At 50.1% G+C, this 22,197-nt stretch overlaps 7 protein-coding genes across 7 annotated transcripts; 3 read left to right on the forward strand and 4 right to left on the reverse strand.

The window, feature by feature from the left end:
- Positions 1-2,504: 2,504 nt before the first annotated feature.
- On the reverse strand, positions 2,505-3,778 carry N7529_002959 (cyclin-dependent serine/threonine-protein kinase phoA; the record flags this gene model as incomplete). The annotated part of the gene is made up of 3 exons (XM_057238486.1): positions 2,505-3,410; positions 3,529-3,552; positions 3,611-3,778. 3 exons carry the CDS (start codon positions 3,776-3,778, stop codon positions 2,505-2,507), a joined length of 1,098 nt encoding a protein of 365 aa, XP_057101097.1.
- Positions 3,779-3,997: 219 nt separating this feature from the next.
- Positions 3,998-5,149, reverse strand: N7529_002960 (putative SIR2 family histone deacetylase; the record flags this gene model as incomplete). The annotated part of the gene is made up of 1 exon (XM_057238487.1): positions 3,998-5,149. The coding sequence occupies one exon, from the start codon at positions 5,147-5,149 to the stop codon at positions 3,998-4,000; it is 1,152 nt and encodes a 383-aa protein (XP_057101098.1).
- Positions 5,150-5,767: 618 nt separating this feature from the next.
- Positions 5,768-6,964, forward strand: N7529_002961 (cation diffusion facilitator family transporter; the record flags this gene model as incomplete). The annotated part of the gene is made up of 2 exons (XM_057238488.1): positions 5,768-6,302; positions 6,354-6,964. 2 exons carry the CDS (start codon positions 5,768-5,770, stop codon positions 6,962-6,964), a joined length of 1,146 nt encoding a protein of 381 aa, XP_057101099.1.
- A 606-nt stretch (positions 6,965-7,570) lies between these two features.
- Positions 7,571-9,349, forward strand: N7529_002962 (xylulokinase; the record flags this gene model as incomplete). Its single annotated transcript, XM_057238489.1, has 2 exons — positions 7,571-8,071; positions 8,129-9,349. 2 exons carry the CDS (start codon positions 7,571-7,573, stop codon positions 9,347-9,349), a joined length of 1,722 nt encoding a protein of 573 aa, XP_057101100.1.
- A 579-nt stretch (positions 9,350-9,928) lies between these two features.
- Positions 9,929-13,000, forward strand: N7529_002963 (Ran GTPase-binding protein LOS1; the record flags this gene model as incomplete). Its single annotated transcript, XM_057238490.1, has 1 exon — positions 9,929-13,000. One exon carries the CDS (start codon positions 9,929-9,931, stop codon positions 12,998-13,000), a length of 3,072 nt encoding a protein of 1,023 aa, XP_057101101.1.
- An 860-nt stretch (positions 13,001-13,860) lies between these two features.
- N7529_002964 (S-formylglutathione hydrolase) lies at positions 13,861-15,040 on the reverse strand (the record flags this gene model as incomplete). Its single annotated transcript, XM_057238491.1, has 3 exons — positions 13,861-14,319; positions 14,420-14,643; positions 14,785-15,040. 3 exons carry the CDS (start codon positions 15,038-15,040, stop codon positions 13,861-13,863), a joined length of 939 nt encoding a protein of 312 aa, XP_057101102.1.
- Positions 15,041-15,791: 751 nt separating this feature from the next.
- On the reverse strand, positions 15,792-22,023 carry N7529_002965 (C50 family peptidase; the record flags this gene model as incomplete). The annotated part of the gene is made up of 2 exons (XM_057238492.1): positions 15,792-17,380; positions 17,439-22,023. The coding sequence occupies 2 exons, from the start codon at positions 22,021-22,023 to the stop codon at positions 15,792-15,794; spliced, it is 6,174 nt and encodes a 2,057-aa protein (XP_057101103.1).
- Between the last annotated feature and the right edge of the window lie 174 nt (positions 22,024-22,197).

The following is a 22,197-nucleotide window of genomic DNA, read 5'->3' on the forward strand; positions in this document are numbered from 1 at the left end:
ATGCAATAAAGAATAGCATGGCGTATTTAGTATATGCCCAGGTAGCAGAGTTAGTCTCTGTTGAAGTCAATCTTCGCTGTGAGTCCAACCCATCTGGCCTCCCTTTGCCAGAACTTTCGGTCCGAACACCCGGATCAAGCCGTGAACTGGGACCTTGAGGTATATTTGCCTGATTTCCACCCTCAATAGTGACCGTATATGACCTAAAAGCAGCAGACGGCAAGCCGCGCGCACCCTCAGCCGATAAAGAGCGACGCACAGGCGTCGAACAGGCAATTTCACTCGTTACATGGATGCCAGTCAACATGGCAAATGGAGATTCCGGGACTTCAGTATCGAGCGAGTCGATCCCGCCGACGTTCCGCAGCTGGCGACGTTTCTGATAGATTACCGTTCCTGCGCGGAGATAGATGGCGAAGGTCAACGAGATGATTAACCAGACCGGTCCGTAGAAGGTGGCAATGCGGAGAAAGTCCCATTTTATAGAGACCCAGCACCATAGCTGCAGAGAGGCTTATATTAGTATCTCGCTAATAGCTAGGACGTTCTGGTCTTACGATGGCAGACCCATATATCCGGCCTCGGGCTTGAGTTTGGATGAAGAAGTATGCGAAGGCTGGAAAGAATGGGATGCCATAGCAGCAGAGCACGTATTTCCATTCTAGTTGGCGCAGTTGCTCGGAGTCATATTTGTGGAAGAATGTTAGGTAGACGTTACATGCCATTGCGAACGTCCAGAGTGCGTCGGCGGGCATGAACCTATGCTTGTTTGTAAGTGACCGGCGGAAACATCTAGTACTAACAAACCGACCATTGAATTAAGAAACCTTGGAACTGGCACAGCGAGCTTTCAGTCCCCGAATGAATACCATTCGATGATATGATGGTGGCTATATTGGCCATGATGTTGCCCCATGATGCATAGAAAACCAGTCGGTTGATAGGTTTACGAAACGAAGGCGACCAAATAAAAGTAGCGACTATAACAAAAGTTCCAACCAAAGATACAGTCGAGCAGGCACGCTCTGTGGCCGTGAGAGCCAATAACTGATGTTTTGAAAGCGGCATGGTACCATGATCTATGTATGCTTTGCTGTCAATGAAGGGCATGTCCACAAGGGTATATCTCCCAAGCGGCAAATAAGAGCCGAAATGATCCGCGTGGTTCAACAAGATCGAGAAACCCTCGTGACAGATCGAGGATTCAGATGATCTAAATCCACCCTTTGGGAGGGGAATTCCAAGTCGAGGGCAAAAGCACAATATTTTGAGACGAGTATGGCCAAAGACCCAATATCAGCTGCCTACCCCCGCAAAAGAGAAAGCAAAATCAACTGTAAAATAAAAGCAAAACAAGTCCAATTACTCCGTAGCGGGATATCATTTTCATTGAACCCAAGCCAAGGAACATGCTAGTCTAATTTGATGCAACAAAGACGCAACAAAAACCGTCTTAGACTCAGACCACCGCCAAGAAAAAGTGTAAGCCCAAGGCAGGGTATCTTTTAAATGATTTCTCCGTCTCAGACGTTGGACGGACAGGGCTAGAATCAGGAAACCGGCACTCCCCGAGAGACATGCGAACGATTCCTGGCTGGGTGGCACATAGAACGTGCAATCTCCCGGGATAGGCGTGGTAAAAGAGGGGATTGGACAAAGAACCAGTAGTGTCCTGCATCAAGCCTCGGAGACATGCTGTTTGTGCTACTGGATGGGCCAGAGTTATTGTTGAGGCCTGCAGCCAGCTCACACCCCGCATTGGGGATCTAATAGAATAATCTGCGAATGGTGATTCTATTGGCCTCACTGGTGATATATACAAGGTACCAAATGGTCGTTAGGGGGCCTTATGGCCGTTGTGGTATTATAGAATCAATCCGTGTGTAACGCGATGTTTTCCCCCGATGTTTCCACTGCGAACTCATTAGTCGCTAGTTGGTGCAGGGAAGGCTGTATTAGAATATGGATAACTGCATATCGAAAAAAAGAAAAGTAGGAATAGGGTAGAAAAGATTCTCGAACGCTACTAGTAATATAGCCTTTCTCAAAAGGGTTGTTCTAGCTAGATAGGGTACTTTTGACCAGTCAGAAACCTACATATGTGCCTATGTACACATATCAGGTAGCCTTGAGCTTATTCTGTGAGAAGCAGTCTTGGCTCGTGTACACAACCAGCAGAAACAACCAAAAAACAGTTGCACCGACAAGCCGAGATAATCCCGATCGTGATTCAAACGACTTTTGAACAAGACTGGCTTGTCGCACTTACTAAATACAGATTGGAATGGTAGTATTCAATTGAAACAATTGAATCTTTCAAAAAACCAAAGGTCGATAACATTTGTACCACCTAAATCTGGCAGAGCTGCCTCAAAATAAATTCAAATAAAAAGGAAGTCAGATTAAAAAAGAAGCAAAATTCCTGCATCGGGTATAACGCCGAGTTCTCCCATATTCACTTTGTCTAATCTCGCTCGTCATCTCGTCATGCGCAGTCTAGACCATTAATACGCAGGCTGCGGGGGAATCATGCCTCCATACCCAGCCATCTGCTGTTGCTGGTGTTGCTGCTGCAACTTAGCCTGGATCTGGGGCAGATCATGGAACCAAGGGTGCTGGAGAGCCTCGGTGGCGCTGATGCGCATCTCCGGGCGGAGTTGTAGCATACGGTTCAAGAGGTCCATCCCGACAGGGTCCATTTGAGGAATGATCAGAGACAGATCCTGGGTGGCGTATATATGGAAGTTGGATTTGTACTCGGGCAGCTGGGAGATACCGGGCCATGTGCGTTCAGAGGGTGTTCCCATCAGACGGAAGATCTTGATCAATTGATCCTCGTTCGTTGTGCCGGGGAACAATGGCCGCCCTGTATACATTTCTGCCATGATGCAGCCGGCGGACCAGATATCGATGCTGGTATTGTAGGTACGGCTGCCGAGAAGGACATCTGGGGCACGGTACCACAGAGTTACAACTTCGTTGGAGAAGGTATTGACCGGGATGCCGAATGCGCGAGCCAGTCCGAAATCACCGAGCTTCAGCTGGCCCTTCTTGTTGATGAGGAGGTTCTGCGGCTTAAGGTCGCGGTGGAGGACACGGTTGTCGTGGCAGAAGGCGATGCCTTTGAGGAGCTGATGCATGAAAGATTTGACCGTGGCAGGGTCCAACTGTCCGCGATCACCGCGGGTGTCCATATACTTCTTCAAGTCGCGGTCCATGAACTCGAAGACGAGCATCAGTTTGTTCTCGGTGTGGATGACATCGTAGAGTGAGACAATACTCTCATGCTTCAGTTCTTTCATCAATGAGATTTCGCGGATTGCGGTTGACGGTGTGCCCTCCTCCGAATCCAAATGAATTTCTTTCAAAGCGACCATCTCGCCAGTTTGGCGATTGCGGCCTTTGAAGACCTGTAGTATTCTGCATCAGCGGTGAACAGCGGGGATTGGGTGGCGATGCCAGCATTGTACAACGTAGATATAGAGAGACGGAGGGAGCAAGTAAGGGAGAGAGAGATCGGGGACATACGGTAGCATAGGTTCCTTCACCGAGCTATAGACCAGACAAATGTCAGTGAAGATCCATGACGATTTGCGACCAGAACAAATACCTTTTCCAGCTGCTGGAAGGAGCTGGGTTGTTGGGATTTATCCATTTTCTGTGGAACTTTGGACGCCGATGGGCCCGATGGTTTTTTAGAGAAAAGAAATGAACCTGGAGAGACAAGACTTGAAGCGATCTTAAAAGGGTGAACGGCAGGATCCCTGGGACGCTCCATGCTGAAACGTGAGGAGGAGCCCCGCGTTGAGCGGCCACTTATCGACTTTCGGCTGAGTTAGCACAGGCTTACTTGGATGGTGCTAGTTATTGTATTTTCTGTTCTATTTTCTAGTTAGTTATTTCAATATTGATTTCGACACGTTTTTACTCTGGATGATTTTGGTGAGTGTCATATTGCCAGATTTCTATTTCTTTTTTTTTTTCTTTGAAATATAATTTATAGAAAATTAACTGGGAGTTGGGAGGCAACAATCGGGAGGATAGACTGAGATGGATGACTACATCGAACATGAGAAGATGTTGACGATGATTCATGCTCTAGATCTCCAAAAAGCATGGCTTCATTCCTCACACCCCCAATATTGACAATGCCAATAGGCATGCCTCGTTTATGTGCTCGTTCCACCAAGCGCCACGCTGAATAAGTTGCCAGGCTGCTGCCGAGGATGAGGAGCCGCCCAGCATCGTCAATCGCCTCTTCAGCGGCGGTCTTGACCACGGGATCGATATTTTCACCAAACATAATCACAGCAGGTTTCAAAATGCCGGCATTTGAAGTCGGCAAGAATGCACCGTCGCTCTCTACCTCTACAGTGGCCCGTGTGCCATCGTCCAAGGTAGGAGGATTTTCCAAGCATGTCGGACAGGGAGGATAGCGGAACGTTGAATAAGGCGCTTCAGCCAGATCAACATCACCATCCGGATTTAGCTTCAGGCCTTTCCGCCGTTGCTCCTCCGGATTATCGCTATCGAGCGCACCTATCTCAACCATACGAGCCAAGAACGCCGACCATGCTGGGTTGAGCTTTTCCAATGATGCCTGGAAGTCGGCACGTGGAAGTTGGCTTCGGCAGCTGGTACAGACGACCGATCGCAGGTATCCGTGTAGTTCCAGGGTGTTCAGATCCGGGTGAGCGAGGGAATGGAATGAGTCAACATTCTGCGTCACCACGGAGCTGATGTACCCTTTGTCACTGAGACGTTTGATAGCCCAGTGTGTGGAGTTGGGGTTTGCTTTCACCAGGCCAGGCCATCCGACGAAACTGCGTGCCCAGTACCGTTTGCGGGACTCATGTTGGGAGATGAACTCGTGAAAGTAGATTGGACGATATGATTTGTTTCGTCGGTAGGTACCCTGGTCACCTCGATAGTCTGACAAGCCTGACTCGACGGAAATACCTGCGCCGGTCAGTAGTACGGTTTGAGAATTGCTTCCTACATCCACACCCCGGAGATTCAAGGAGGGTGGCGCAGTGAAGAACGAGGCAACGGCGTCAATGGCACCTGCAAGGGTTTTTGCAGACCGAGGGACTATAATAGCAGGTGGTAATGGTCCCGTGAAGGGGATTCGAATAGCAGGCGTCGTCATTAGGGACGCATCATGATCCGTGATGTCTTGGCGGAGTATAAAAAGAGCGGAGTTGGTTCTCCAACGATTGCGTAGGCGGTTAATGCTTGGCAGGATAAATAAGCGGAATCAAGGGCCCCGAGGGTTTCAAATCTGAGAGATTTGAATAATATGAAATCTGATATGAATAGGTTGTGATAGGCCTCTCACGACAGATCTGAGCATTTGAGAGTATCGGAGCAATGAGAATGACGATATTCACGCGAAGTAATAAAGAATACAAAGACTCACATTGGAAGATGAGAACCGAATATCAGCACATTGAGGAATTCGGTCCGATTACATGATATTACCCCAAGAGCTTCAACTTCTCTTTAGTTTGTACAATTGTGTTGTATCTTTGTATTCTTTTGCATAATTTACACGAAAAGAACACTTGTCCAATTATCTTTGTTCCCTTTTTCTTTTAACGTCGAGATGCCGCTGACGCAGCCCCTGCGCAGGCTACGTCCTCTCCACTTAAGGGTTTCCAATATTGGATCTGCTCAGCGGCGCATACTTACTTCCACTCCCTTTTTAAGAGACGCTTCCTCCTTTCTTTTTCATTCCAGACCTCGTTCCATCCCTACTTCACTCGCTATGACCCAAACACGAGGCCACGGCGGCCACAGCCATCATCATCATCATGATAACACCTATTTGACCTCCACAAATAAAAGCGACGCTGGTGTTCGCATTACACGGATCGGTCTCGTCGCAAACCTGTGTATGGCAATTGGAAAGTTCATCGGTGGGTATATGTTTCACTCTCAAGCTTTGATTGCCGACGCCTACCACGCCCTTACCGATCTCGTGTCCGACTTTTTGACCCTGGGAACTGTCGCCTGGTCCCTGAAGCCTCCGAGCGATCGATTCCCCAATGGTTATGGAAAGATTGAGAGCATTGGTGCTCTGGGGGTTAGTGGCCTATTGCTCTGCGGAGGAATGTTTATGGGTCTCAACTCGGGACAAGTCCTGCTGGCTCAGTTCTACCCCGAGATAGCTGAAACAGTGGCTCACACCGGGATACTGGGACATGGTCATTCGCATAGTCACGGCCCAGTTGGTCCTAGTATTCATGCTGCGTGGCTTGCCGCTGGCTCCATTGTCATTAAGGAGTGGCTTTACCGTGCTAGTAAGTACAGGAAGAGGAGTTTATCCACCAATTGACTGACATCCAATCTAGCTATGAAGGTTGCCAACGAGCGCAAGTCCTCGGTACTTGCATCCAACGCCATTCACCACCGCGTTGATTCCCTAACGAGTATTGTCGCCCTTTTCACAATTGGAGGAAGCTATGTCTTTCAAGACGCCACCTGGCTGGACCCGGTTGGTGGACTTTTGATCTCCTTGATGGTGGTCAAAGCTGGCTGGGGTAACACATGTACTTCTCTTTTGGAATTGGCGGATACCACGGTCGACGAGGATGTCCGAAGCTCCGTGGAGGCCGCGACGGCCAAGACCTTGAAGGAACTCGAAGACGGCCATGAAGTGATTGTTCGTGACGTGCAGGGCATGAAGTCTGGCCAAAACTACTTGATGGATATTGAGCTGGCTGTGCCAGGTGCTTGGGCTGTCAGCCGATCGCATTCTATTGAAGCGGCCGTTCGCAAGGCTGTTGGATCCGATGTTCGTGGTGTGAAGCGCATCAAGGTCCGCTTCATTCCAGCGGAACACCAAGACCTCACCTTCTCGGATGAATTTGTTGCGCGGGACATTGGAGGCGATCCTGAAACACAATGTCATGATCACGGCCATGATCACAGTGACCACAGTCATGATCGGAAGCGACAATAAGCATCTGAAGACTGGACGGAATAAGATAGGAACTGCGATGATACCCCTGGGGAATCTGTACTATGTATAGATTGAATACAAAGCATGGTAGAACTCATCTGAACCTCTACACTGTATTCTTGTACAATTTTATGGCAATTCAAAACAGTTCAATACCCAAACTGCTCCGATATAGGTGGGGGGAGGCTATTCTACCGATATTAGCAGAGTCTCACCTATTTACCCGGCTCGGGCTTGACTTGCTATACTTGACAATGCCCACTAATGGAAAACATAGTTATCTTCCCTTTTTACCGTAATTAGTGCTCGGTAGAGATTTCCAATAGTTTAGTTAGATTCAGTTCTATGCAAAAAAACAAATCTACACCTACAATATATGGAAAAATAGATGGTAACGAGGCAAAAAGGAGCAACCCGGTTATACTCCCCTCTTTACATCATAGCGGGCTCATCTTTCCGCTTGCACTTCCTCTTTTTTTACCGCCCCTCTTGTGACTTATACATTTGTCTATAAAAGTTTTACATTCCCTTTTTCTATATCATTGTGTCTTTTTTGCATTTGCTGCTTTCATTTCGTGTAAACGTATTTGTGACAAGTTCACAGCTATGACGTCTAACAGCCCCCTCTATATCGGGTTCGATCTCTCGACACAACAGCTCAAAGGATTGGTTGTCAATTCTGAGCTCAAGGTGGAACATGTCGCGAAATTCGACTTCGATGCCGATTCACACGGATTTCCGGTCAAGAAAGGTGTTCTGAATAATGAAGCTGAGCATGAGGTCTTCGCCCCGGTCGCTTTGTGGCTGCAGGCATTGGACAGCGTGCTAGAGAGCTTGCGTAAGCAAGGACTTGACTTTAGCCGTGTGAAGGGAATCAGTGCTGCTGGCCAGCAGCACGGAAGCGTATACTGGGGTCAAAATGCGGAGCAGCTTCTCCGCAATCTAGACTCGAGCAAATCCCTCGAGGCACAGCTAGAAGGTGCTTTCTCACACCCATACAGCCCCAATTGGCAAGATTCCAGCACACAAAAAGAATGCGATGAGTTCGATGAGGTTCTCGGAGACTCTGAGCATCTGGCGCAGGCGTCGGGAAGCAAAGCACACCATGTAAGAACCCTGAGTCTATCTGCATACATGTGGCAACCATGCTGACTTTATCATTAGAGATTCACAGGTCCCCAAATCCTCCGGTTCACAAGGAAACACCCCGAAGTCTACCAGAAGACATCCAGGATCTCACTGGTGTCCTCCTTCCTGGCGTCCCTTTTCCTCGGCCATGTAGCCCCATTCGACATCTCTGACGTATGCGGAATGAATCTGTGGAACATCAAGAAAGGCGCCTATGATGAGCAGCTGATCAAGCTCTGCTCAGGCGTTTTTGGGGTCGAGGACTTGAAGCGAAAGCTCGGTGAAGTACCGGAAGACGGAGGCCTACACCTTGGCCCCGTTCACGCATACTTTGTGAATCGATTCGGATTTAGTCCTGATTGCACAGTCATTCCCGCAACTGGCGACAACCCAGCGACCATTCTTGCATTGCCGTTGCGGCCGTCGGACGCAATGGTCTCCCTCGGCACATCTACAACATTCCTCATGTCCACGCCTAGCTACAAACCCGATCCCGCTACCCATTTCTTCAACCATCCGACCACCCCCGGATTGTACATGTTCATGCTGTGCTACAAAAACGGCGGTCTGGCCCGTGAGCACGTCCGAGACGCGATCAATGAGAGCCTGAACGATACCCCTGCCCAACCGTGGGCTAACTTTGACAAGGTTGCGCTGCAGACTCCCCCATTGGGCCAAGATAATGCATCGGACCCGATGAAGATGGGTCTGTTCTTCCCGCGACACGAGATTGTACCAAACATCCGCAAGGGTCAATGGCGCTTTACATATGATCCCACTACGGGGAATTTAAAGGAGACTACTGAGGGATGGAATAGCCCGGCAGACGAGGCTCGTGCCATTATTGAGAGTCAGATGATCTCGCTGCGTCTGCGGTCTCGGGGCCTAACTCAGAGCCCCGGTGACGGGATCCCCTCTCAGCCGCGACGAGTTTACCTTGTTGGTGGAGGCTCGAAGAACAAGGCTATTGCCAAGATTGCTGGCGAGATTCTTGGCGGTGTTGAGGGTGTGTATCAGCTTGATGTTGGTGACAATGCCTGTGCTCTGGGTGCTGCATACAAAGCTGTGTGGGGTATCGAACGACAGCCCGGTCAGACCTTTGAAACATTGATCGGTGAACGGTGGAAGGAGGATGAGTTCATTGAGAAGATTGCAGACGGTTACCAGAAGGGAGTGTTCGAACAGTATGGCAAGGCTGTTGATGGGTTTGAGAAGATGGAACAGCAGGTTTTGCAGCAAGAGGCTGACAAGAATTAGAAGTCAAGTAATTTTAAGTAAAAGTGTATATGATTTTATGATCGTCTATATGTATGTACACATAGATGGAGTTATTATACACATGTATATACTTACTACTTGGGTGGTTAGATAGTGCAAAAGCTTAGTAGACCTAAGTAGCGGGCAATGACGACAATCAAAAAACAACTGTGTGCACGCAACCCCTTGCCCTATTCGGTCAAAGAAACAAAGTAAATGAATTCCATTTGAGCAAATAGCTTACACTTTTGCTTCCTGCTTCTTCCTCTACTTTTTTTTTTTTCGAATCGTTGTTTTTGTTTGAAGCGAAAGGGAGCCCCGGAGAACTGGAGAAGGCGGAGCACCCGATTGTTCGAATGATATCCTCCACCGAAAAAACAATTTTAACAACACACACCTCCCCCTCGTTTCTTTTCACCTTCCCCACGCTCTGAAGGGAGACTGGCTTGGAAGATGGAAGAACAGGTGAGTCTTGTCCAATTTATCCCCAATACTTAATCCCCAAAAATTCTCACTCCCCACCCCTCCCCCGCCGCTTCAAACATCATAGCCCCTCCAACACCTTGAACTCCCAACAGGATGATGATTGACATGTTACAGGTAGCAAATGCCATTGAGATCGCCGGAAACCCGTCCTCCGACCAGGCTTTAAAATCGCAAGCTTTCGACTACCTTAACCAACTCCGCTCCGACCCCTCCGGATGGCAAGTCTGCCTCTCCCTCTTCACCAAGACCCCACAACAGCCCGAAGTCGTACGGCATGTCAGCTTGGAAGTTGTCAATAGCGCCGCCCAGGTCGGCCTGATCGACCAGGCCTCGCTCGCCCTCGTTCGAGATAGCCTGCTCGCCTACATCCGCCAGACCTACGGTCCCGAAGCCACGGCTACCCCAGACGCTCCCTACATCCAGAACAAAATTGCACAGACAGTCACATATCTCTTCTCTTCACTCTATGCTGGTGGATGGGAGTCCTGCATCGACGATCTTCTTGCCTTGACCAACAAGTCCGCAGGCCGGGACAACCAGCTCGGAGTTGTGTTCTACCTACGTGTGCTGAACTCGATCCACGAGGAGATTGGCGATGTCCTGGTTTCGAGATCTCGTGGGGAACAGGACAAGGCCAATACCTTGAAGGACCTCATCCGTGAGAGGGACATGCAGAAAATTGCCAATTCTTGGCAGGAGATTTTGGCTGTCTGGCGGGAAGGCGACGACTCCATTGTGGAGATGTGCCTGAAGGCTGTTGGCAGCTGGGTCAGCTGGATTGACATCGGGCTGGTCGTGAACCAGACCATGTTGGACTTGCTGTTCCAGCAGCTTGGACGAGCCGAGAAGCAGGAACTCCGAGAGGGTGAGCAGCGGGTGCGCGATGCTGCCGTGGATGTTTTCACCGAGATCATCGGCAAGAAGATGAAGCCCGCGGATAAAATCGAGATGATTGTTTTCTTGAACCTGGACTCTATCATTACCCAGCTGTCCAACAGCCCGCCCTTGCGCGAGAGTCGCTTCACATACAAGTACGATACTGATTTGGCAGAGACGGTCGCTAAGCTGGTTAACATCACGGTCATGGATATTGTGCGGGTATTGGACAATGATGCTGGGCCCGTCAAGGAAAAGGCAGAGAACCTCTTGCAGGTGTTTCTGCCGCACGTGCTGCGATTCTTTTCGGACGAATACGATGAAGTTTGCTCAACTGTCATTCCTTGCGTCAGTGACATGCTCACCTATATTCGGAACCTCGCCAAGGCAAACCCATCCTTCGAAGAGCGAAACAAGTCCATTCTACTTCCTATACTGAAGGCTATTGTTGCGAAAATGCGGTATGATGAAACTTCAAACTGGGGCGACGAGGACGAACAGACCGATGAGGCAGAGTTCCAGGACCTCCGCAAGAGACTGGGTGTGCTGCAGCAGATTATTTCCGCAGCTGACGAGGGACTTTACATCAATGCGATCTCAGAGGTGGTGGGCACAACTTTCGAGAACCTGCGGACATCTGGGGGTCAGCTCGACTGGCGTGATCTAGATCTTGCACTGCATGAGATGTTCTTGTTCGGTGATATGGCTGTTCGTGGCGGCAGTCTTTACAACAAGGGTGCTCCTACTGGTATGGCTGCGACCCGTCTGATCGAGATGATGTCTGCAATGGTTGAAAATGATATTCGATCTTTCACCCACCCCGCGACGCAACTTCAATATATGGAAATCTGCGTTCGCTATAGCTCCTTCTTCGTCCACCACTCTCATCTCATTCCCGGAGTTTTGGAGAGCTTCCTTCAGCTTGTGCACCACCCTGTTCGCAAAGTCAAGACCCGCTCGTGGTATCTTTTCCATCGCTTAGCCAGACAGCTGCGCAGCCAGATTGGCAACATAGCACAGACCGTTGTGGAGGCGCTGGGTGACTTGCTGGTCATTCAGGCCGAGGTACCTTCAGAGGGCGACGACGGCGACGAGATGTCTTCTGAAGACCACGAGCGCAGTGGAGACGTCGTTTTCACCAGCCAGTTGTATCTTTTCGAGTCCGTGGGAATCATTAGCTCGACCCCCAGTATCACAGCAGACAAGCAAGTACTCTACGTCCAGTCTGTGCTGAGCCCAGTCTTCGGTGACATGGAGCGTAACTTGGAAGCTGCCAAGAACAATGACCAGCGGGCGCTGCTGCAGATCCACCACGATATCATGGCTCTTGGAACTCTTGCGAAGGGATTCTCCGACTGGCAGCCTGGCAGCGCTGGCTCGCCATCTGCCCATGTGCTGCCTGAGGTCTCGGCGGCTTTCGCCCAGGTGGCTGAAGCAACTTTGGTCTCTCTCGAATCCCTCAAGAACTCTTTCAACATTCGAACTGCCGCTCGCTTCGCGTTCTCCCGGCTCATTGGTGTTCTCGGTGCGCAGATCCTCCCCCAGCTGCCCCGGTGGATTGATGGCCTGTTGACCCAAACTTCGTCGCGCGACGAGATGGCACTGTTCCTCCGTCTTTTGGACCAAGTCGTTTTCGGATTCAAGGGCGAGATCTACAGCATTCTCGACACCCTCTTGACTCCCTTCTTGCAGCGCGTGTTCGCTGGTATTGCCGAGCCAACCATCGGCACCGACGACGAAATCCAGCTTGCCGAACTCAAGCGCGAATATCTGAACTTCCTGCTCGCAGTGCTAGGCAACGACCTGGGAGCCGTGATCATCAGTGAGAGAAATCAGTCCATCTTTGAAACTTTGATCACGACCCTGGAACACTTCGCCAAAGACATCGAGGATTTGACCACTGCCAAGATGGCATTCTGCGTGTTGAACCGCATGGCGAGCTGCTGGGGCGGACCGGACATTGGCTCTGCGAACGGCACGGCACCCACCCAGGCCGCACTCCCCGGCTTTGGTTCATTCATGATTAACCGTCTCTCACCGCTCACCTGGGCGCTTCCGACCACCCCATCATTCAACCCTAAAGACGCGCAGGCCAAGCAGGTCCTTGCCGAGGCAGGCGGGCTGCAACGCATCATCTACTCCAAGACAGGTATGGAATATGCGGAATACTTGCGCAGTCAGGAACTACCCAACATGGGCATGGGCGCCGAGCTCATCGAAGAGTTCTTGAACGCACTGAGCCAGCTGGACGTGAAAGGGTTCCGGCAATTCTTCCCGGTATGTATCTGACATTGGTGTCACATTTGCACAACGCCCAACCAACTAACCTCCAATCTCCAGTCTTTCATCCAACGATTGAGCGCATGAAGTTTCCTTTTCTCTTTCTCTCTATCTGTTTTCTAGATTCCCCCATTCCATATTTACGTTTTGACGCGACGAGGTGACGTCCATCCTCGCGCCTTGTGACTTCGCCATCTTCTACACGATCTACTTCATCCCCAAGGATAACGATATTTTCTGCGCCCAGCATGCCCAGCCAAACGAGCTGGATACGAGAGGGAGCAAACCAAAAAAGCACAAAAGCACCCGATCTTCGAAAAGTTCCGAGTAAATACCGTTCATCATTACCTCGTTCCCATCTCAATCTGCTCTGCTCGTGCATTCGCATTATGGTGTTCTCTTGTATCCCCGTCCCCACTGGTGTTTTCAATATCACAAGCCATGCTATGCTCTCTCTCTCTCCTATGATATAAGATAAACAGACGGGATTCTTCTTGTGTCTGTTGGATTTCTGTTGACTGTTGGGTGTGCACTGAAGTAGGTGCACTGAAGTAGGTAGATAGGAAATGAAGTGATTGAGCTGTCTTAATGAGTACCTCAACTACAATTGTACGCATGGAAGCCAACTTATACCTAGATTCCTCAGTATCAGTATGAATATTATAGCATTGCACTTTTATTGTCGAACCGCGCTTCAATCCACCAGCTTTTTATATCCTAGACCTAACAGCCTGGCGCTCACTTGAGCGAGAAACCCAAATCAGAACATGTTTACAAAGACGCATCGATCAGAGCAGCACAAGACATATATAATTCTTTTTCATTGAGATCGAAAGGGAAATCAGGAAGTCAGGAGAGAAGAGAACACACTATGCAAAGAGATACTTAGCCGCATGCTCGATATGGTCATCCGCAAAGGAAGCCATAGTATAGTACGAGTGGTCGTAGTCAGGCTGGTAACGGATGTTCAGGCCGTTGATACCTGCGTCGCGAGCCGCAGCCTCGAAGTTCTCAGGCAGCAGTTGACCCTGCTTGTAGAAATTGTCGCCGGTGCCCTGGGCGTGGATGAGATTAGATTTCGGATCGTAAATCGTAAGTTGTAAACAGGAAGGTTGGGGAGACGCTGCACATACCACGTCAATCAGAATATCTAGAGGACCGCCGGCCCACTTCTTAATCAGCTCCGTGGCATCATGCTGCTTCCACTTGTCCTGCTGGTCATCGCCGAAGTAGCCCGAGAACGCCTTCTGGCCCCAGGGGCAGTTCGTGGGGTTTGTGATGGGCGCAAAGGCTGAGACGGACTTGTATTTGCCTGGGTTGCGGAGGAACTGGGAGAGGGAGGGGTTAGGGGTTTTTGCTATAAGGAGGGAAGGATATTCTTTGCAAAAAATGTAAAACCAGGATACGGTCGAGCTAGTTGAAACATACCAAAGTCAGAGCGCCGTGTCCGCCCATACTGTGGCCGGTGATGCTAACCCGGCTCGCATCCAGTTGATCGGGGAATGCATCGAAAACAGTCTTGGGCAGCTCTTCAGTGACATAGCTGTACATGTTATAACCGGCGTTGTAGGGGGCTTTGGTGGCGTCGACGTAGAAGCCGGCACCGGAGCCGAAGTCGTATGCGTCGTCCTCGCCTTGGATGTTGAGTCCGCCTGTGGGTAGACGTTAACGATATGGTTTTTTGGTTTGTTTTCTCTCAAAAACGGTGATCTAGTAATCAAGACGATAGACTGGATGGAATCCATGAAATTGATGCCCCAGGATATGTAACAACAAAGCATAGGTAGACCTACGTGGACTGGTATCCGGGTAGAGCACGGCAATGCCCTTCTTGCTAGCACCGTGCTGGAAGAAGCCCTTCTCGGAGCAGTTCTCAGCTGTACAGGTCAAACCAGAGAGATAGATCAATACCGGGACCTTCTGTGTCTGGGCCTGTGGAGGCAAGTAGAGGTTGAATTTCATCTCGCATTTTGTAGTGGTGGCGGCATGACTTAGTTTGAGGAGCTTTCCGCCGAAGGAAGCAATGGTTGCAGTTGTAGTGACGGACATATTGTTTTCTTAATGAGTATAAGAAAATTGTATAGGATCTGGGGAGAATCGAGAGGAAAAAAGAAAAAGATACGGGAATCGGAAGCTGAGCCGGTTTCTGTAGTGGGGGGAAATTGTCCCGCATGAGGGGAACTGGGCCCGGTATTATTTTCCTATTGAAGTATACAAGTACTATATCTCACGATAGATGTAGATATAGTAAGATACAGTGAGATATAAGGATAACTAGCATCATACACACATATAACTCCTAAGATCTATACACTTTAACTATAGCTATCGCTAGGGATGGGAACCTCGGGCTACTAAACAATGTAGAGTCTAGGCCTTGTTATAGCATCCAATCTTCGACTCAAATTGCCTCTTTTCAGAAACACACAAAGGTAGCAGAGTCATGGTTTTCGTTACAACAGGAGGTTAGCTGTGGCAGACTTGCAATGTAGGTGGAGGGGACATATTCGCTCCAAAAGACTGACTCTGATGTATGTCTGAATTCTTTTCCACACACGATCTTTGCTGCCCAAAACATGTGCGCCTAGTGTCCTCAGATATTGGCAGAGATCCAAGTTCTCATTGGTTGATGAGCTGCGCATCAGCTCTGCTCTAAATATTCAGCCTTACCATGCACTTACTGCATCTACTGATATACTGCACACCCAGCACAGCCGCGAGAAACCACAGTAGAAAGTCATATCTTCATAAAACCCGATAAATACAATGGTATATATACAAAATAGAAGAACCAAATTCTTCACTCCAAAAACACCGGAACACCGTAGACAACCGGCGCCGCACCATTAAGGTATTTCAACACACAAGCGCTCCTCGAGCGAGCTATAGCCGTATCAAGGCCAACATCCCCCTCATCACGCTTCTTCTTTTTCTCTCTATTCTCCTTCTTCTCTATCAACCCCCAAGCATCAAAGGTAGTCGTGGTAAACCGATCAATGTCACGATCTGTGACATCCCACAGCGTGGCCACAAGTGCCGGGCTGCCAGCATGCAGATAATTCATCGGCGTACCATAAGGCTCATACTCGCCGGCTTCGGTCAAGTGGCCACTGCTACATCCCATAAGGAACGCAACGGCGCACTGCGTCAGCCGCTTGACCGTGCGTCCGCGGATGTATTGTGCTCCGCTTCCGTGGCCAAAGTAAAGGAACAGAGCCTTCTTCTCTAGCGAGTCGCGGAATTCATCTTCGGAAGGTTCGCGCTGCACGATAGCGTTCCAGGACTTGAATCTTGCGAGGTCCTGTTCGAAGGTCGTTTGGGTTGTGCGTAGGTCACCAGTGGGATTGAGGACAAACGCGCCAGAGGTGCGGTCTATAACGGCTCCGGAGGAGGACTTGCGGAATTGGAGAACTCGGTCTCGCAGGCATTCAAGAGATGGGACGCGGCAGACGGGATATCCTTGGAGGCAGGGAAGCGACTCCCACGGGAACAGATGGAGGGCTTTGTCGAGTACAAGAATTGTGTGCTTGGGTGGCCGTGTTGCGAGTTCTTCGCGTGCAGCTTCGTGATAACTTCGCAGTGCATCTAAGGTATCCACGACCATCATGTCAAAGTCGATCTCATCATAGGCGTTGCGCTCGCCCTGGAATTGCAGTATGTCGACAACGAAGTAGAGAAGATCCATGAGAGTGTCTTCAGGCTCTTCCTCCTCCTCGAGATCGCGAAGCCCAATGAACAAGTCCACAACGTTCTGGTGCAGTGTGAGTCGAGGCCCAGCGGCTTTGCCGCCCTTTTGCCGAGAAGGAAGATGCTTGTCGAGAAGTCCCTGGAAAGTACTGGCAAAGCGGACCAAGGCAGTGGTTTCCTGCGAGAGCGGCGAGAATACACCCCGGAAGCCACCAAACCAAATGTTCTCAATGTTCTGGAGGACACTTTCCATTCGACGATCCAGCGCTTCACGGGTCTTCCACCATTCCTTCTTTGAGACCTTGTCGGTTTGAGCCTTGGCTGCATGTGCACTCTCGTTGGCCAACTTGATAAGTTCTTGCATTTCTTGTTTGCCATCCTCGAAAGTAAACTGCTCTTCCTCGTCATCTTCTGAGTTTCCTCGATGGAGAGGAAGTCGAAGAAGGAAAGGAGAACGGTCTTTCTGCAGCCGCGAGACCACAAACTCAGTCTGATCTGCACTTAGTGACAGAGAGAGAACATTCCAAGATTCGGGCAAAATATCTACATAGTCTTGTGTAAAGTTGGAGCAAAGATCACCATCCAACTCGACGGCCGAAGGGAAGGAAGTTGGCCAGAGAAGAGGGTCAGCATGATCGGCCAACTGGCGATCAATATCAATGGCCATGCTTTCGCGAGCAAAGGCACCAACACGTCCAATTTCTAAAAAAGAAAAGAATGTTAGATTTGTGTGGGCTAATACGCATATTGCCGAACTTACCATTCATGTTCGCAGGCGACTGAGCCAGGTTGGCGGGAATTCCAGAAGAAGTCGCATGCGACAACATAGATATCCTGCTCATCAAGCGAGATGCCGCGTGGCTATCGAGCGTTGAACCGAGGATTGTGGCATCGGAGAAAACACTGACAAGACAATCGCTCGCCTTTGACAGCATGACCGAGAAGTCGTCGCTAGCCTTTTGGGCCTTGGTGCGAGGAGCCCTGGCTGGCGCCCTGGTCTTCCTCGTCGAAGCTTTCGTTACCGGCACACTGGACTCATCCGCCTTACTCGGCGACTTGAGTGATGGTAGCGAGATTGTAGATTCGGGAAGGACACAGTATACAGCATGACTGGCAAAACGGCGGATTGCATCGGCGAGTAGATGCTCACTCTCGCCTATCTCCAAAGCAATCTTGCTTTCCCGGGCCACAGCAAACTGTCTCGCTTCAGCAAGGGTCTGTGCCGATCGCTCGAAGTCGCGTAACTCCCGAAGGCAGTCGGCTTGTTGTCTGAGGATGCTGCCTTTGAGTTGCAATATGGATTTGGATTGGACTTGCGGGAGAGCTGGCTTCGGCGCTGGGGCTTTCCTTGCTAATTTGGGCGCTGCGGAACTAGTTGCACGGGTACGTCGGGTTGTAGTCGTGGTAGGGGTTGGCGTCCGTCGGCTGCTAGATCTGACCCGCAACTTGTCCATCTTGTCTTCAAGCTCAGAGATACCCGATGCCTCCGAATTGGCCGGCGTATCTGCGGAGGTAACAGCCGTGATAATCTTGTCTGCTTCAAGAAGAACGCGAAGTGCCTTGTCATGTGCGCCTTGCGCCTTGCACAAAGACGCAAGCGCCATTTGGAAAGACACGGTCTCAATGCTTCTCTGTGTCTGCTTTGACGACTCAGCAGCAGCAGAAAGTTGATCTTGACCTTCGTCTAGGTGGCCGCTCAGAATCCAATGGCATCCAAGTTGGGTCTGCGCCGCAAGTAGCCGTGCATTTGCATCGAGAGTCTTGTCAATCTTCAGAGCTTGTTCGCCGTAGTAAATTGCATCTTGGAACAAGCCATGGTGGGCGGACAAGGTCGCAAGGTTCAGCAGGCAGGTATGATGAGAGCCGAGATGCGGCCAGAACGGCGCTCCTTGGATATAGCTGGCTGACACATCTGGCGAGGATCCATTTTGGGAAAGGTCAAGCTTCGCCATTCCATCAGCAACAGCTTCGACGTCAGAGCTTGCGGCCGCGGCTAGGGACTTGTCTTGCTTTCTTTGGGCGAGCCTCTCAATCTTGGCCCAGATACGACAGTTCAGCCGCACGGACAACTTTGCGAAGTAGAGAGCCTGAGTCGCGGAGCCTTGGGCGGAGAACAGCCTGGACTGGACGAAGGCGGCGTCTGCTACCAGTCTTTCCCATGAAATCTTAGCCAGAACAGACAAGTTGGTGAGTTCCGCTTTGTGACTTTTTTCGTACAAGGATCGTGCTGCAGAAAGAACAGTGGCGGCTTTGTCGGGTTCCCCGGTTTCCAAAAGGTATTCTGCCTGTGCAACCTTGTAGGAAATGGTAGCAATAGAGGACACCTTAGTTTGCGCAAGATACTGCTCGCCACGTGATAGAAGCTCCCCTGCCTTCTGGCAATATCCAAGACGGCAATTTTGCAATATCAATCGGGAGAGAATGACGATGGCATCTGAGAGGTCTCCTGCTTGTTGGAGCTCTGCGGCGCGCAATATCAGCTCAAGAGTGCAGAGTTGAGCTTTCCAGAGACCATGGATCTCCGTGTAGTCGACCAAAGCCTTCAGCTGCAGGACCCAATACTCCGTGTCACTGATACAAAGCAGCAGGGTTTTTCCATCCGGACACTTGCGAGCTAATGATGTCCAAGACGCAAGCGTGTCATCAAGCACACTTGTGTCAATCTTGCCTTGGTGGAAACCGGTAATAACGCGCAGTGAGTTCCTGATATGGATCGCAAACGGGGCGATGTCAACGTCCTCCCCAACTTGTAAACCACGGCCCAGGACCTCTGCCCCTGCCTCTAACAGGGTTTCAATCAAAGTTGGATCCAAGGAAGTAGGATTCTCAAGTAAAAGACGCAAAGAAGAGAGAATAACACGGGAATGGCGGATAGGATAGAGTTTGAGGGGGTATAGGTTGAGGAGGGAGGAGACGAGTGGACTAAGGATTGAGCGATATTCTTCTTCGTTTGGTGAATGGTTGTGCATGTCAACAAGCAAGCTCATCTGCCACTCCAGAAGAACAGCCCGCTGCTCGAACACCAGATCGGTGTCATCGTACACAGCAGATGATTGAGATCCCTTTCTACGCAGCTTCATTTTCAAAAGTGCAGAGAGTACACGCCCCAGCATGAAACCGGGGCTTTTGGGATCCTGGCTTAGCGAAGTTGGATCATGTCCTCCGCTGCTCTTAGCAATTTCCTCCAAAGCTCCGGAGAGGATGTACTCCTCAATCGATTGTCGGAACATCTTCTCAGAATCAGTGTACATACTTCCATCAACGTACAGATGAGCCATTCTCTCGAACTTGAGAGCTGCAAATGCCGTGTCACGCTGGGAGCGCGAGCAGCCTGAAAGTAGCTGAGTAGAATGTTTAAGGAGAGGAATAAGCTCGCGGTATCCATGACCAGACTCTTTCTCTTTGATATAGCGAGACCAAAACAGATTCGAAAGCTTCACAAGTGCCATGCCAAGGTTTTCTGTGACTTCCATGCTTCGTTCATCGGGAGATTCGATGGTTGTAAGCAAGCGCTGGCAATCGGCCAGGATGGGGAGCATGTCTTCCCAACGTGGTCTCTGAGACATGATCGATAGTTTACCAATGGCGACAGTTGAATCGATGGCTGCGAGAATAATACTTCTGGAAATTGAGACACGGCTGTTAAACATCTCGATATCTTTTTCATCGCTCTCTTCCGTTGGCTGGCGTCCAACATAGCGTCTAAGGAACCTAAGGAACGCTTGCAAGTATTCTCGGATTTGATTCGCAACCTCATTTTTCTGGTTGTCTGATTCAATGCTCTTTGCGATAGCCTCGCCAAACCAGGCAAAAGCAAACTTCTTCAATCTCGCTGCTTCCACAAGAAGTTCATCTAGATCATTTGCGCTGCCTCTAAGCTGCAATCCTAGTGCTTCAGTCGCCTCTGAGAGAGATTGCAAAGTTCCGGGTAGAAACCTTTTTGAGGTCTTCAAGGCCTGGAAATGAACAGATGCGACTTTACACCGGACTGTCGCAAGGGAAAGGCTCTGTGTTTTTGAAAGTGGACTGATAGCTTGTGTGAAAAGTTTCATGGACTCATCAAAACAGCCCGCGTCGAAAGCAAGCTGGCCCAGGAGTGTCATTAGCTTGGCAGCTTGTGTAGCATTTTGCGTCTCGAATGACTTCTTCTTGATCTCTGCAATAGAGGTCTGCAGCCTAGTGACAGTTTTGTAAATCATGGCAAACTCGGTTTTCTCGATTCCTTTGCTGCGATGAGAGAAGCTGCCGAAATAACGAAGCAAAGGATCGAAGACTTCTTTGCTCTCATCACACACATGGCCAGACAGCTTCCAGCTTAAGCATCGGACCTCGAGGGAAAGCAGCTGTAAAGCCAATGAAGTGGTAGGTTTCAAACTGTTCGATGCCTCATCCTTGGAGAGGGATGTTCCCGAGCAAAGCGACAGAATCGCATTTGACAATATCTGCAACTGAAGAGCAGCCTTGTCGTTAGATAATTGGCCAGATTTGTATGCAGCCAAAATAACCTGAGCAGGACTGCTGGAATCGGAAAGTTGCAAAGAAGGAAAGACTTTTTGTATTGTCGAGGCCCTTTGATCCGCGGCAAATAGTCGCATCACATTTGAGTGGAAAGGCACGAGCAAGCCGTATAGTGATTTCGCGTTCTCAATGTGGACAAAAGTCAACATATCCGACATGCGTTCTTTCGCAGCTTCTTCGTCCGTTGCGTCCTTGGCATCTGCGGTCTTCTTCCCCGCCTTCCCACCATCCAGGTGTTGTTGGATTCTCCGTTTAAGCAGTCGGAGCTCTTTGTATGCCATATCGTTCAGTCCCAGGGTAATTAATTTTCCCGCAAGAACGCAGAGACCCTGTTCCAGCTGCATCTTGGGGAATTGGTCGTTTCCAGTGTCATTCTTGAGTGTGCGCAGAGTCGACAAAGCAAGCCTGGCGCACTCGCCGGCCGATGTGATCCCCGCATCGGCGCCTTGCGTGTCGGAGCCATGCTGGCGCTTGGTCGTGGATGTTTTGGCAGCGTCTGTGAGGGTCTTTAGTGTGGCATTGAACACCTCCGTAGCGAAGACAAGCTTCTCCTGACAAGACAAAGCCGCGTCGTCGGCCAAAGACTGCATTGCAGCATCATTATTTGCGGGGTTTGCTTTCGTTGCGCGGGAAGTTCTCCCCCGACTCGGCGCTGTGGGCTCTCTTGTAGATTTTGTTCGTCTCGTGGGTTTCTCGGGCATCTTTGGCGACCCGCGGAGGAGTGTTTGGAGGGACGACACGGTAACGTCTGAGCATGTTGTCGTTGAGCGGAGAGCCTGTTTTATAGATTCTGTTAGGGAGCCGGCGGGCAAGACGGTGACCGCCATTTTTGTTTTATTGGGGCTGCAGGACTGAGGTCATCGCGTTGAAATCGCTTTGATGTGCAATCGCTATCAGACACTCTAGACGCGGTTGTCGCAGCAACAATAGCACTATACCGCATTGGGAGTTGATAGCCTTATCGCCTCAGGCAATCACGACCTCAACTTTTCCCGCTTCGG

This window comes from Penicillium soppii (assembly GCF_028829465.1).
Source record: "Penicillium soppii strain IBT 18220 chromosome Unknown utg000003l, whole genome shotgun sequence".
NCBI classification, from domain to species: domain Eukaryota; kingdom Fungi; phylum Ascomycota; class Eurotiomycetes; order Eurotiales; family Aspergillaceae; genus Penicillium; species Penicillium soppii.